Consider the following 14,850-nt stretch of genomic DNA (forward strand, 5'->3'; position numbering starts at 1 on the left):
ACGGGGACGTGAGACCAACTAAATAATTAAATTACACTTCAAATATCTTTTTTCCAAAGGTGTTTTCTTTCATTTGCTGTCGTTTTTATCACGCTGGTGTAAGTTCAAGTGTCTGTTTCAAAAATAAGTTGGTTTTTAGTTAGTCACGTGATGCTATAAAAACGGTGGTGTAACGCCATGATTGACAGCTGTGATTGACAGGTTCTCTGAGCGAAGTAGTCACTGAAGCACCAACGGACATTTGGTCCTGAGGAGATTGTATTTACTTTATTTTAACAAGCCTCTTGTCGTACTGCAATCAATTTTTTAAAAAGTGCACTCTGGGAGAGTGCATTCTGCGAGAGTGAGGGCGGAGCGTTGATTTCGTGGCTTTACTTCCTGCTTACCCCTTTCCAGCTCTACGCTTGTTGTCTTTTGACTTCCGGTCTGTATTTTCAGAGCGATTTTGCGTTTATTAATGAACGGCTCGTTTTAAAATCTTCCCGGTCTACTGACATTTGTTTAGTCATCTGCTTTAAACATTACAGTCCTCATGATAACTTTCGTTAACTTACATTAAGTAAATCCTCTTCAAAAGCTAATTACTCCTGGACAGAAATGCCATTGAAATATACAGAGCGACCGCAAAAACGGAAGTTCAAAGACAATATTCTAAAGATGGCGGCGCCCTCGTTTCTCTGGCGCATAAGGTCTATAGCGCCCCTAGTGGCAAAACACAATGACTGGTGAAACTGAGCTTTCAAGAATTGTCTTAGATCCGGAAAAAAAACTGTTATTCTGACATTTTTCCTAATATTTTCATCTGTGTTCCACAGAAGAAAAAAGTCATCCAGGTTTGGAATAAATGATGACATATTTTTCATAAACGAAAATCAAGTAATTCAGAATGGGTCCTGTATGGATTCTGAGACTTGCTTTGTTTTTGACACCACGGCCTTCTATAACCTTCTTTTAATCTCATCCAGCCAGCAATTCTGACAAAGTGTTTTGTTTGAACATCATAAAAAGGTCGCCCTTTTGCAAAAGCACATGACACACATTCACCTGTACACACACACGCCCACACCCACACGTACAGTAACCACATAGGTTTGAAGAAGGCACATGAATAAACATCAGCACGTATCACTGACTCAGATCAGTGAATGCATATATGCTTAGCGCTCAAGTAAATGGGCAAGTGAGTTTAACAGTGAATGAGAGAGAGAGCCTATAATCAAGCACAGTTTAGCAGTGGGAAGGGTCACAGTGTGAGCGGCAGGGGAGAGCGAGAGAGAGAGAGAGAGAGAGAGAGAGAGAGAGAGAGAGAGAGAGAGAGAGAGAGAGAGAGAGAGAGAGAGAAACATCTCCCATCTGTGTGTTTATTCTCTTTACAGTGTAAGAAAGGCACGCAACAGAGAAACAGGCCTGAATGATGAGCGCAATAGGGATTTTTACAGATGGGATGCGGTCCCTGCAGGAGATGCCAACCCTGTGACTTCCTTTTCTAATGATCCTCTCTGATCTTTGACGTTCCCTGCTCAGAGTACGCTTTCCCACCTGAGGAGTCTGTTTCCAGAGTTTCTCTCCTCTCGCAGACGGACAGAGTAAACTGGAGAAGATGTCAGAGCTGAGCTCCAAAAAACAAGGATTTAAAAAATGCCGGAGTGCCACTTTCAGCATTGATGGCTACAGCTTCACTATTGGTAAGAACAGTTGATCAGATATGTGTGTGTGGGTGGATGTGTGTGTGTGTTTCGATGGCCAGCACTGATTTTTTTTTCTGTGTGAGCGAGCATGGAGCTGCTAAAGTGCCTTTGGCATTTTAAAACCATAAATTAGCCCGTTTAGTTTGAGAGAACTAATTTTTTAGGTCCACGTCAATCTCAACAGAACATGAGGGTTAACTTTACATTGTTTATGTTTAATGGTCCCAGAGATCTCAATGCTGTATATGAATAATAAAAATCAATCAATCAATAAAATAATAATTACTATAATTATTGTTATATTATTATTATGAATAATAATCTATTTCTTAATAATAATAAACAGAAATATAAAATTAAGAATAGTAATGATTATTATTATTAATTCATAATAACAGTAATCATCCTTATTATTGTTATAAATTCTTAATAATAATTTATAAAAATAGTAAAAATATTAAATTCTTAACAAATATTATTATTAATTATAAACAAGAATCATCATCATTTAAAATTTATCCAAATCCGCGTAGAAATATAATATTAAAGCTTTTTTTTTTACCAAAAAGTTGCGCATTTTCAGAACAATGACTAATATCCAGTATAGTAATGTTGTGTCTGTTTTTGGTCAGCTTGAGCAAAAACACATTGTGGAAAATGCAATAAAAAATACAAATAGACCAATCAAAACCTTAGCATGAGAAATTCGTGGCATTTAATCGTGTTTTATTTTTGGGGGTCTCTTAAACCCCAAACATTTTTAAATGAAGAACATTTGAAGCGTGTTAACAAGTTAAAGTAACATTAGGTATCAACCCAATATGTCAGTATTTAGTATGGTTTGATCTATTAAAAGGGGTCATGGTGTCTCTCAGACATGAGGGTATATAGTTACAGTGGTGTTTTTCATATGTGAAGGTTTCAGAAAAGGCTTCAGAGATGTCTCAAGAAAACGCCATCTTAACACATGCACAAAGGTTTGGTAAATTGGTTGAAGACAGTTTGAGTTTGCATGCAAATTCCCTGTCTTCTGTTCTGTCATAGTAACAAGAAAGCAACAAAGTGTCTTACAATCAGTCTCTGGGTGTTTCTGAGTCGCCTGAGTACAATTAGATTACATAAGAAACTTTTTTTTGGCACAAAATGATTCACAATGCTTTGTGTTGTTCAAAAAGACTGAATTGGTGCCCTGTCAGATGGTGTGGGTTACGATATCAGGACGTTGATTTTTCTGACAGGGTTAGCTGGTTTAGGCACAGAACAAAGAGAGCTTGAACAGCAATGTGACATGACAGTTGCGGTGACAGAACATTGGATGGTGGTAATTATACTGTTAAAAGGTCATGGGCTTATATAACAGACCACAATTAGGAGATGAAGAAATGGAGAAACCACAGCGGTGCACAAATCGAAGGTAAAAAAAGAAAAGAAGTGATCATTTGGAGTCCTTTTGTGACTTCTGTTTTTGATTGGATGAATTCTCACGGGAACCTGTGTTTATCATTAAAGCAAAGCCCACACAAACAGTCACGCTTTTAAAATGCACTGGGCCAATGATAAGAGTTTTCTCCAGTGGGTCTCCCATGCTGCCTTTGCGATTACCGTCTCCATGGTCACCGGCGGAGGCAGGATGTGATGTCACGACCTAGTGATTCTTGCCTCTGCCTGACAAACAACCCCAACCCATCCCGTCCCCATAGAGCTGCGTGTGTGTGTGTGTGTGTGCTTGGGCAGGATGGCCAATGGGGCCTCATTAAAACACCTGCAGTGGAGGAGTCAATAAGGCACCTGGGTCAGGTGTGGAGCCCTTAAGGAGCCCCCAAATCTGTATGTTAATGATGTTAATAATAATTATTATTAATATACAATTATATATATATATATATATATATATATATATATATATATATATATATATATACAATTAATAATAGAATAATTATTATTTACAATTGCATATAATATATAAATGTTTTAATTTATATTAACAATAAAAATTAAAGAACAATACAATAATATAATAATAATAAGAACTATATACATTTATACATACATGTGAAGACTTGTAGATATGGAGATCCAAGGCATTAAATAGAAAAAGGGGTCTTTGGTTACCTGTCAGGGGAGGTGTGGGTGATGGCGTGCGCCCCTCGCTGGAGGCCTTTCTGTCGTCAGCACATTAGAGGAGTCGTGTGCGCTGCCCAGGGGGAGTCATTATCTCTAATGAAGAGTCCTTCCTCTTCTCCTGAGTACTGACTCGTTGGACACTGACAAACTCACTGTGCTAAAGGCTTCTCTCTGATTTCCCTCTCATTACCTCTTTGCCCCCCGCGGACCGGCTGTCCCCACTTAACAACCTCCCTCTCTCTGCCTTTCTCATGCTTTCAGCCCTTTATTCACCTGTTCTCAGTGTTTCATGATTTTTCTGTCTTTCATTTTTGCTTAAATTTCTATTTTTGATTAACTTTTTAGAAATCCCCCAAGGCTGCTATCGTTGACAAAAACTAATACTGTTTAAACATTTTTGTAAATATTGTACATTTTATCTGAAAATGTAAACTAAATGAAAATGAGAAATATTGCATTGGCAAAAAAATAACTTGAAGTAAGAAGCAATTATTTCACACTTATAATGTAGGGTAGGCTATTCATTGGAATGGATTCTATTTCAAATAACATTTATTCTATTTTATATAGCCTAATTTTATTGGGAGTTAAGTTGATACAGGCTAAGTAATCTTACATTTCATGTATTTCAAATACATTTGTAAAGGGATTGAACTATAGCCTATATTCTACCAACAGAAAAGTTGAAACTAAATTAAGATCCGTTTTTATGCATGTCACCGTAAAACATGATATGATCAATAAGTTATGACAACATGTTGTTTTTACATTGCTTTAACTTATCAAAATAAGTAAAGCAATTTTCATCTTTTTTAATAAGTTATACAAGATTCAAATCATTTTTAAAGTCAGTTTAATGTAATTTAAGGTGAAGTTACTTAAAAAATGTAATGCAGCAACTTCTTTTACAGTCTATGTTTATTTTATTTGTATTTTTAATGTGTATTTAACGCCTTGTTTTTGAATCTTGTTCTGAATCGGAGTGATTTACAAAAGCTTCGCGAATCGGTTTCAATGAATCATTAAAAACAAACGATTCGCTAACGTTATGAATCAGACGCCACTATTCCGCAGATTCAGTCTGGATGCCTGTAACCTTTTGATGAGATATTAGTTTTTAAAAACCTCTTGTGGTTTCAGGAAACGGTGTTTCCAGCGGTCAACTGTTAATGATGTAAGTCGTTCAGTGCAGTGTGGTTAGGTGGCCGGCGAGAGGAGCTGTCCGTTCAGTTTTTACAGCAGCGATTCCTCTGTGTAAACAACACAGCTGCGTGTTGTCTTTGACCTCATGTGGTTTCTTTTACTCATCCATCCTGAGGCAGTTTTATTGCTCAGAATCATGGAAGCCTCGACAGATTTTAACAGGGAACTTTTTCCCAGCAGAAATTCTTAAAGTAAACACATAAAAACCACATGTCTAATATCCCCTCAGCAGCCGATAGCATTTAAACCAAAGCAGGATTTATGTCTGCATTTATTGAAAATGTAGGAGGACTGTGGTATTTTCAATGTCACACACATTTATCTGTGACCTTGGATTCCTCCTGACTATAAATCACTATTTCTTGCCTAAAAACATCATAAAACTTTTTCTCTCTCTGCTGTTCTGTCCAGAGGACAGTCATGTTTCATGTAAGTATCAACTGTTTCCAGATGTTTATTCTAAAATAAGAGTGACAGTGACACTCTTGTTATACAGGGATGAATTGAATGTGGTTGGCATAGCTACAGTAGCTAATTTGTGCGTTAATGAGAAACGTTGTGTCTATATTTTACTGCATTATGTCTCAGGAGAAACTGTTGAGAAGCAGCAGACTACAACATTTAAGTTACTATGTTTAGGAGAAATCTCATTTATGATTTTTCTCTTTTCCCTCCGTTGACTCACTACGGGGCAAATGCCAAATTCATAAAATATCCCACTTTTATATTGAGTAAATTAAAACATCTACTACTATATCATGATCAGATTACCATATCTTTAGCATATTCATGAATGATTGGCAAATAACACTGTGAGCGAAATGATGTATGCTTCATTTATAGGTATGCTGTAATATGCATCAGGTAAACAACATAGCCTAAGTAAACAACAACATTACTTTTCTGTTTCACCTGAAAATCAATTTCTGTACTTTACGATTGTTTCTGAAAAACTTGAAATTTGTGGCAAGGAAAAGCGATTTCTGATGAGTCATCATGATTGTTGAAGAAAGGTCTACATCACTCATCTGTCTGTGTTTTGTTCTCTCTCTCCACAGTTGCGAATGAAGCAGGAGAGAGCAGCTCAAGACCTCTGGCACGCTTCGCACGTGAGTATGTGCAATCAGACACATTGCTGTTGGCTTCACTTTAACTTTAAAATTGTTTCCTGCACAGCGAGGAAACAGGTATGAGTGTGACACAGTAAAGTTCACAGTCTTCACAATCCCAAGGGTCTGTGATCAGATTCATGTTGTCTGTGTGCCATCTGAAGGCTAGGCACTGAAAGTATGCGTACTGCATCCTGCCATGTTTGTTCATGGACACTCAGTTTCGGAAATATTTATTTGACCTAATCACCTGAGCATATTATGTGTCTGTCTGTATATCTATTTCAAATATTTCGATTGTCTACCTGTCTGTCTGTCTAACTGTCTGTTTGTGTCTAATAATAATATTATAATATATAATAATATTAAGTGTCTATCCATCCACCCATAAACCCATCCATCCATCCATCCATCCATCTACAAACCCATTCATCCATCCATTCACTTACAAACCCAACCATCCATCCATAAACCCATCCATCAATCTACAAATCCATCCATCCATCCATCCATCCGTCCATTCGTCCATCCGTCCATCCATCTGTCCATATATCCGTTCATCCGTCTTGACAAACTTTACCTTTCTTGTTAAAAATGACAATAATATGAACTTTTTACTTCTATTTTATTACATTCAAATTCGAATTTCAGTTCTGCCTCCTGTTCACTATCTCAATTAAAATTCAGAAGTTAAATAAGACATTTTTACAGTTAAATAGGCTCTATGCACGAACGCTGCTGACATATTTCCGGTAGGATCTCAGCCGGCGTCTTTACTTCCGCATAGCGCATTCTATAGGACAATTCACTTTAATAAAATTCATTTTCTCAGAAACGGAGACAACGATTTTAGAAACTGATTCGCTAGTCGGATTTCGCGTGATATGAGAGAATACTCACCCTCAAATTTGTCGATATAGCTCGAAATTTTTAATTTAAAGAACTTCTCTTTCTTACTCATATTTGTGACAGTTAACTGCCTCACAATATTGTTTACATCATTCACGTTAACCGCTGGAAGTTCTTGTAAACAGAGAGTGTAATTTGCCATTATCTCCACCTAATGCAAAAACGGCTTCTGACGCAGCACCGGAATGACCGGATGTAACTGGGCGGGCTGAGACAAAACGCGGAAGCGATCGTGCATAGAGCCTATTTAATTCTCAATTAAATTCTGGTGCACAACCCTGCAATCAATGAATAAATATATGTTTTGCCCTCTTAATGGTGCAGTTACAGCATCTACCAGCAGGGACTGTCTACTCAAAGTAACCTTCCAAACCTTTACCTCTCGACTACATGTTGGCAGAACAGAAAAATGACAAGAAATTGTTTTTCTTCCTCTATCTTTCTATCTCTCTGTCTACTTTTCACTCTGCCCCGGTCTTGCATTCTGTCGTCTACACCCCTCTGAGCTTTTGATCTCTGATTGTTGCATTAGGTTCCAAGTCACAGAATGCTTTGTGGAACGCCATCACAGCAGGCATCGGGATCAAGGACAAGGACAAGCGGGGTATCCTGATTGACCCGCGGAGTCCAGAGGAGATTCTAGCTGATGACCTGCCCTCTGTCGACAGTCCCGATGCCATGGAGAAGACCGCCATAAGGTTTGGAGGGAATCACACACCTCACTAACGCCTGAGTGAATCGATCAATCAATCAATCAGTCCAATTCACCTCCTTTACCAGAATAGGAGTACAATTTTTAGAATTGTATTATTCTTGACCATACTTTTTTTTTATTATTATTTGTAAATCTGAATCACAAATATAGATTTTTTTACATATATTCGTAAGGATGATGTACAATTTTATCCTTTTTTTCCCAATGCAGTAAATTTTAATTTCGCAGCAATTCAGTAAACCATCCTAATCCATTCCAATCCTAGTGTATCCCGAACGGATTTCACATGGACGTCAGACGCATAAATCCTGTCATTGTGGCCTTCTGAAAGTGAATGACAGGAAAATAAATGATGAAACTGAGTGATATGTGGACTCAGCTGTCTGCTGGTGCGACCGGCTGTGTTAAACAGGGAGTCTCCAGTGGACTGTGGTGTTCTGTAGCGAGCAGCTCCTCATTAATCACCCTGTGAGAGGAAGGCAGGGGAGAACCGTATGGCATTAGTCCTGACGTCAGCACCAGGCATCGGCTGCTATAAATATCCACTGTAAAACTGTGCTCCAGTGAATCCTTAATGTCCTATTAGTGTGTTATTGTGTACTTGGGGTGCTTGGGAAGGCATATTTGGCAGGTAGGGTGATGGGTTGCAGGTGGGAAAGTCTCCCCTTCCAGCTGAGAAGTAACCAGTCTGAACATGGCATGATGGGATAGCACAATGTGCTAAGCCAAAGCCCACCTCCTTGTCATCAGATGTCCCATAGAGCGGATTTAACCCTTCACCAGAGAGATGCATACAATGGATGAACATAGAGAATGACCAAAATGAACAATTAAAAAGATTGCTCACCCAAACATGATATCTGTTCATAGTGGCCACAATTGTCACAAAAACGAATTCACTGATAATCTTGTCTTTTCGAGAATCGTATCAGCCTGATTCAAGCACACATATTTAAAGGAACCGTATGTAAGATTGTGGCCAAAACTGGTACTGCAGTCATTTTAAAATTACTGTCCAGCGGTGTATCCCCTCCCCCTCCCCCCTGACTCGAGGTTGCCAGATAGGCTTCAGGATCCTGCAGGAACATAGGCTGCTACAAGGAGCTTTCAACTAGAGCAGAGCTGGCAACCCGGATGCCGAAACACTACTGACTTCGTGATTGGTAGATAGGTGGAGGGTGGGGCATCAGGCCAAAACACAACATGACAACATCAACATCAGTTGAGGGCTGCAACTTCACTTTTAAATGACAATATCCTGGCCAGACTACTGTTGTCAGTGATATAAGTATTTGAAATGAACATGATTTCTTAATGTCTAGTGACATATCAGGGCCATTTTATGATTAATTGAAATACATTTCTTACATACGGTTCCTTTAAAGTTTTAAAAGAACTGGTGCAAAGAAATAAGTAGTCTTAAAATCCCCTTGTAGTCAATAATTTTATCCCATAAAACTCATCTTTGATCACCAAAATGACGTTTAAACATTTTTTTCCTTGAAAAAAATTCTTCATGCCTTAAAATAGCTTGAATGTAACTCTACACCCTTGCCTCATTTAGTATACGCAGTTCTATGAAAATGCAAATTAGCCCCGCCTCCACTCACTCACACCAGCTCAGGGATCCACTCGTTGACGATGATTGGTTGACTTATGAATTTGCACATGGTTTGTCTTAAAGCATATTAAGCACATCCTCACGCATTATATACAAAGTCCTCTGAAGAAATAGAAATTAGTAAATGTAAATCATTTGTCATTTCAAACAGCTAAAATGCTATTTCAAACTTCTTTTTACCCGTAAACAAAGAATGAAAAAGAACTTTGCCGTGACTATATCGTGGCCTTTATGGTGCTGTTGATGAGGAAGTGTGTGAACTTAATTAAAAGGGCAAGGAGAGCATGTGCACCAATGGAGCACCTTTTGAGTGAGTGATTGGACAAGACCATTCTGATCTTATATCAACCCCCCCCCCCCCCCCAGGATAAGACATTAAGATTGGCAGGGCTGTTCTTCCATTAGTCTTATCTGAAAATTGCATGACTAAAGAGTTGAACTGATTCAGCGTGACCCTCACAGATTGGAGTGTCAGCCGCATTTATTATTCTAATTTACTAAGAGGTGACTTTTACTCTATGACAGACACATTCACCTTTACACGACCTGTCGAGAAATGTTGAACACCCTGGAAATTTCTCCATGGCTATAAATTGGTTCTTGATTCTAGTTCTTTTTGGAGTAATGACATTTATATGTCATATGAAAGCTCAGATCTCTTGAGCTCTGATTTTTTTTTTTTTTTATTCTGAATGTTCTTCATTTTCAGATGCTTGTTTTTGACAATTCCTTAGAAAATCCTTGTGAAATTCATTTCCTTTGTCTACGATTTTGTGAATGGGTGCTGTGTGGTTGCTCAGGTGGCTAGGGCGGTCTCAGTAGTTGCTAGATGAATGCTGGCTAAAGTCAAAAGAGCCCAGGTTCTTCCTTCAATGCATGTCTGATTGACAGATTAATTGCTTATCAAAATTATGGTTTATTGCAACTCTTTCTAAACTATCTGTCTATTTTCTCCTGCATGGAAAACAGACTGCAGTCATGCACCGATGCATTTTTTTTTTCTAATGATGCTGTTAGGAGAGGATTCATTTCTCGCTCCATTCTTTCCCTCTCTCTCTTTCTCTTTCTCTTTCTCCCTCTTTCCTCTGGAGCAAATTCATGTGTAACACAGCAGGCTGAGGTTCATCTCCTCTGAATGAACTCATTACGTCTGAGGTGCGACACAGCAGGATTTTTTTTTTCAGGAGAGTGTCTGTTTCTCCTTACATCAGCTGCCTCCGATGGTTCTCTTGATTTATGGATGATTTGACCTCTGTACGCCTCCGATCTTTAGCCGGGGCTCGGGGGAGCGTACATAGGTGGACGTCCCATTCTCATCTGGTTCAAACGGCCTGCGCGCCTCAAGTTTTCTTTCGATTATCGTTGCTCTTTTAGCCAAGCTTTCAGCCGTCTCTCTGATAGGTCTGTAGCAGGCAGAGCTCATTTTAGTGGAGAAACCTAATTTTCCAGTTGAGTGCAGCTCCGTTGAGTAGAATGAACTGAGTGAATGAAAGCGAGATTGAGGGAGATCTTACAGGAATGCAGGGAAACAGGGCTGCTGGCAAACAGCATTCAGACTTGAGCTGGACAGGTGCCAGTCGGGCAACACTTTAGTCCAGCTGTGATTGGAGTTAAAGCTCAAATATAAATCATTTAAATGTAGCATTAAAGGTAAAGTTAATGCAAAAATGTCTTACCACATTTAATTTAAAATGTTCTTTTTTGGGTGAATTATCCCTTTAACCCTATAAAGCCTACTATATCATATTTAATACACAAATTTGTAAGGCATGATCATTTCAACATGATCTGCAATTTACTACATGGCTTCTGTCATCTGATTGATAGTATATACTTTTTAGGAAGTAAATGGCCTTTTAGTATAATTGTAAAATTACAAGTGTTTTTGCTGTGAAATCTTAAATATAAGAAGTAAATATAAGAATAACTTTTATATTGTTGGTAATATTTCAAGATGAATAGTTAATGGACTGAAGCAGCCTAGGTTTCTTTAATTATCCATATTTTTTGATCATCCGTATTTCAAAATGTGAGTATCAAATATGATACATCAGGCTTTTGAGGAATGTTTATTTGTACATCTTTCAGTCATCATTGTATTGCATGGCATGTTTTCCACAGTAAAATCTACAGAGCTTCATAAAATCAAAATCAAATTAAGATCATGAAACTAAGCATTTAAATATCATCTTACTAAGACATTATTGGGCGATAAATGACAACTGATACATGTGCATTAAATGCATTTTATGTAAGTTGTCTGTTATTCTGTTCTTTCTCTGAACTCATTGATTTACATTACAAGCTATCAGAATTATATATGGGGTAAACATATGTCAAAAGTTTTGCTTAGTTTTTGGCCTCTGAATAAAATTGAGGCCTTTTTTCCCTCCTCGAGTACAAGCTCCATATTCTCCTATATCATGCTAAATGAAACATAAAAGCCTGATGTATCAAATATAATACTCAACAAAACACACATATCAAACTTTTTTTATATTTTGTCTAAAGAACAAAAAGTTAGATTTTTCTGTCTTTTATTTCCTATTTCAGGTTAACGTGTAAATATTTGTTTCTATTAAAATGCAGCTATTTGCAGATTGCTTATCAATTAAAATTCAGCGTATTAATGGGCAGTGCATGTAGGGTTATTAATCACCTGAAAAAGATATCTCCAACCTTTCTTTTCAAAGCTTTGTTTATCCTGTCATTCTTCCACAAAGGAGGCCCTGGAGAGTATTTGTTTTCTCTGACCTACAAATCTCAAAGAGCAGAGGCTGTCATGTTTAGGGGGCTTGTTACTCAATATGAGTGTCTCCCCCGCAACCCCCCACAATAAGTCACCTGACCTGCCCGGTGGAGACCCTACTGTGAGCTGACGGGATTAAAAACTCAATAATTCATGCACTGGCTGGATGTTAATTAGCTTGTCCGGTCGAGCTTTGTAGTTGTGTGCTTTGGCTTTGTGGTGCCCTTGAATTTAAGGTAGTTGATATCACTAGTCAAGTTGCTATTGGTGTATAGGTAATGACACAGAAGTTTAAGAACGTAATGACTGCAGGTTTTCATTGCCTGATTTGGGTTTTTATTTTGGGTCATTTTCCGTCAACTCTAAAAATTACGTCTCAAAATTACCGCAGCATCCGTTTTTTTCTGGCATCTTTTGGCTAGCGTTACAGTAGGCTATATGAACACACTATCAAGCGCAATAAGAAATAAAAGAGAACTCAATTCGGTACTGGCGCGCTGTATGTGAAACGGCTGTCTGCGCACAGAAAGTCGCTTCTCAGGTTTTAAAGTGACAGTAGCCTAATAAACCTGCAGCAGTCTGTCTCATTGATGTAAAAAGACAAAGAGAAATCACTCACTGCTCTTCACTGATTAACTTTTGTAGGATAAAATAAGAGTTAATCTATATTTAATTTATAGTTTATGCATATGTTACCGGCAAAGTGTGAAATCCCGGTATTGTATAGAATGCCTAGGCAATGTATAGAATGCCTGATGGTTTTTGGCAAAAATACATTACCTAATTCTATACATTACCTAGGCATCCATCTATAGAATGCCGGATTACACACTTTGCCGGTAACACAAATACAATTTATAGATTGTTTTAAGTTTACTTAAATTAAAAGTTGTTATATTTTTCAAAGCCAAATTTAAAAATAATGGCTTTCAATACTGTAATGTTGAATGGCTATTATTAATGGATAAGATTAAGGTGAAATATCTATTTAATAGACTTTGTGCAATAAACTTTTTTATTTTGTAATCAATTGACAGTACTATATATATATATATATATATATATATATATATATATATATATATATATATATATATATATATATATATATATATGTATATGTGTGTGTGAATGCGTATATATAATATGTATGTATATAATTTTTACAAGAACATTTCATTCAAAAATAAATGATGCATATTTGCTATTACTTGCATAAAATGTACACTTTATATAATGTATTTATAATGTATACATTCTTTTATATTTTTATTATATATGTATATATATTATAAAGTGTATATTTTTATATTCATTCATGTTTATTTTTGCAATTAATATGCAATATATATCATGAATATTCCAAGGTGTATACAGTACAAAAATTCGCTACTTGGTTTTAGTCACAGAACCATTTCAATTATTTTTTAATGAACTGGGAATATTCCGGTAGGTCATCAATCTACACAGGCAGACCAATGAATGCATGATTAGATATGCCAGCAATGTTAATTAATAATGCAGATATATTCATTTCTTTTTCTCTCTCCCTCCCTTTCCCTTCATTCTTATTTATACCATTATGTTCTTGCTTAATGAATTGAGTGAATGGAATGATGAAACCGATAAAATTTCAGTTACAGAATTCTTAACATGTTGAGCAATAAATGCCATTGATTGTTTGGTTACAGGTCAGACTTATCTCTCCGATGATGTCTTTCCTGTAGTTCGCCCACTCCAGCTCGTTGAAGAACACACTGCATTCTGTTTATCTCCCCTCAGAGGTTTTCATTTTCGTTGTCTGTTAAATATTCATGTCTGGTTCTGTTGCTGTTTGCTTTCTACCTGCATATTTGTTTTGGGAAGGTCAGATTTGAATAATTCTGTGCAGTCATGCTTTGTGCGTGTTTTGCCCAACACTGATTTAAAAAAGCGCAAACTCCATCTCACAACATCCAACTGTTAAAACACCCTTAACAGCACATACTTTAGGGAAGTGTACAGTAGTTTCTCTCCTAAACCTTAAAGGGATAGTTCACTCAAAAAGTAACATTCTGTTAATATTTACACACCCTCATGTTGTTCTAAAACTGTATGCAATTATTTGTGAGTTTTTGAAGCTCGACTACAGTTCATAGTGACGAGGAGCTGTCAAACATCAAAAACCTTGAAAGTAGCACATGTGACTTACACTTGTTGTTTCCAAAGTTATACAGCATTTTTTTTTGAGGAACAGATGAACATTTAAGTCGTTATTATCTGATCATTTTGGATGGACAATATATTTTTTTATTAATAGCAGAACATTCATTTTTGAGTTAAACTTTCTCATAAAAAGTGCTGAGAGAGTTTTTCCTGAGCCAGATATCCACACAGGAAAGAACATGGTGAGTTTAAGCTTTTATGATGAACAGTTTTAATATAATTCAGCATTACAGCTTGGTTCATTGCTCCGTCTAGAACATTGAGACCAAGTTTTACAAGTGTGATTTCATTTTTAATGCTTACATCTGCCATTATCTGGTTCTTTTCCTCATTTTCATGGGCTTAGAATGTGTAAAGTATTTTGACTTGACTTTTATTTTTAATGAATGTGCACTGATGTTTGTGAAAGAATCTTGTAGTATAGCTAGTTCTATCTATATCTATCTATCTATCTATCTATCTATCTATCTATCTATCTATCTATCTATCTATCTATCTATCTATCTATCTATCTATCTATCTAT

The 14,850-nt window shown here is 36.9% G+C and overlaps 1 protein-coding gene across 4 annotated transcripts in view; it reads left to right on the top strand.

Annotated features, from left to right (window-relative positions):
• The first annotated feature begins 1,562 nt into the window (after nucleotides 1–1,562).
• The window catches only part of pde1ca (phosphodiesterase 1C, calmodulin-dependent a), a 70,228-nt gene continuing 56,940 nt past the window's right edge, over nucleotides 1,563–14,850 (top strand). For all 4 annotated transcript variants that reach the window (XM_081353377.1, XM_081353378.1, XM_081353380.1 and 1 more), the window contains exons 1-3: nucleotides 1,563–1,685; nucleotides 6,077–6,127; nucleotides 7,569–7,734. In XM_081353377.1, the coding sequence (XP_081209503.1) occupies nucleotides 1,601–1,685; nucleotides 6,077–6,127; nucleotides 7,569–7,734 (302 nt within the window). In that variant the 5' untranslated portion in view covers nucleotides 1,563–1,600. The remainder of the gene's footprint in view (nucleotides 1,686–6,076; nucleotides 6,128–7,568; nucleotides 7,735–14,850) is intronic.

This window comes from Scardinius erythrophthalmus, assembly GCF_964197995.2.
Source record: "Scardinius erythrophthalmus genome assembly, chromosome: 22".
Taxonomy (NCBI): Eukaryota; Metazoa; Chordata; class Actinopteri; order Cypriniformes; family Leuciscidae; genus Scardinius; species Scardinius erythrophthalmus.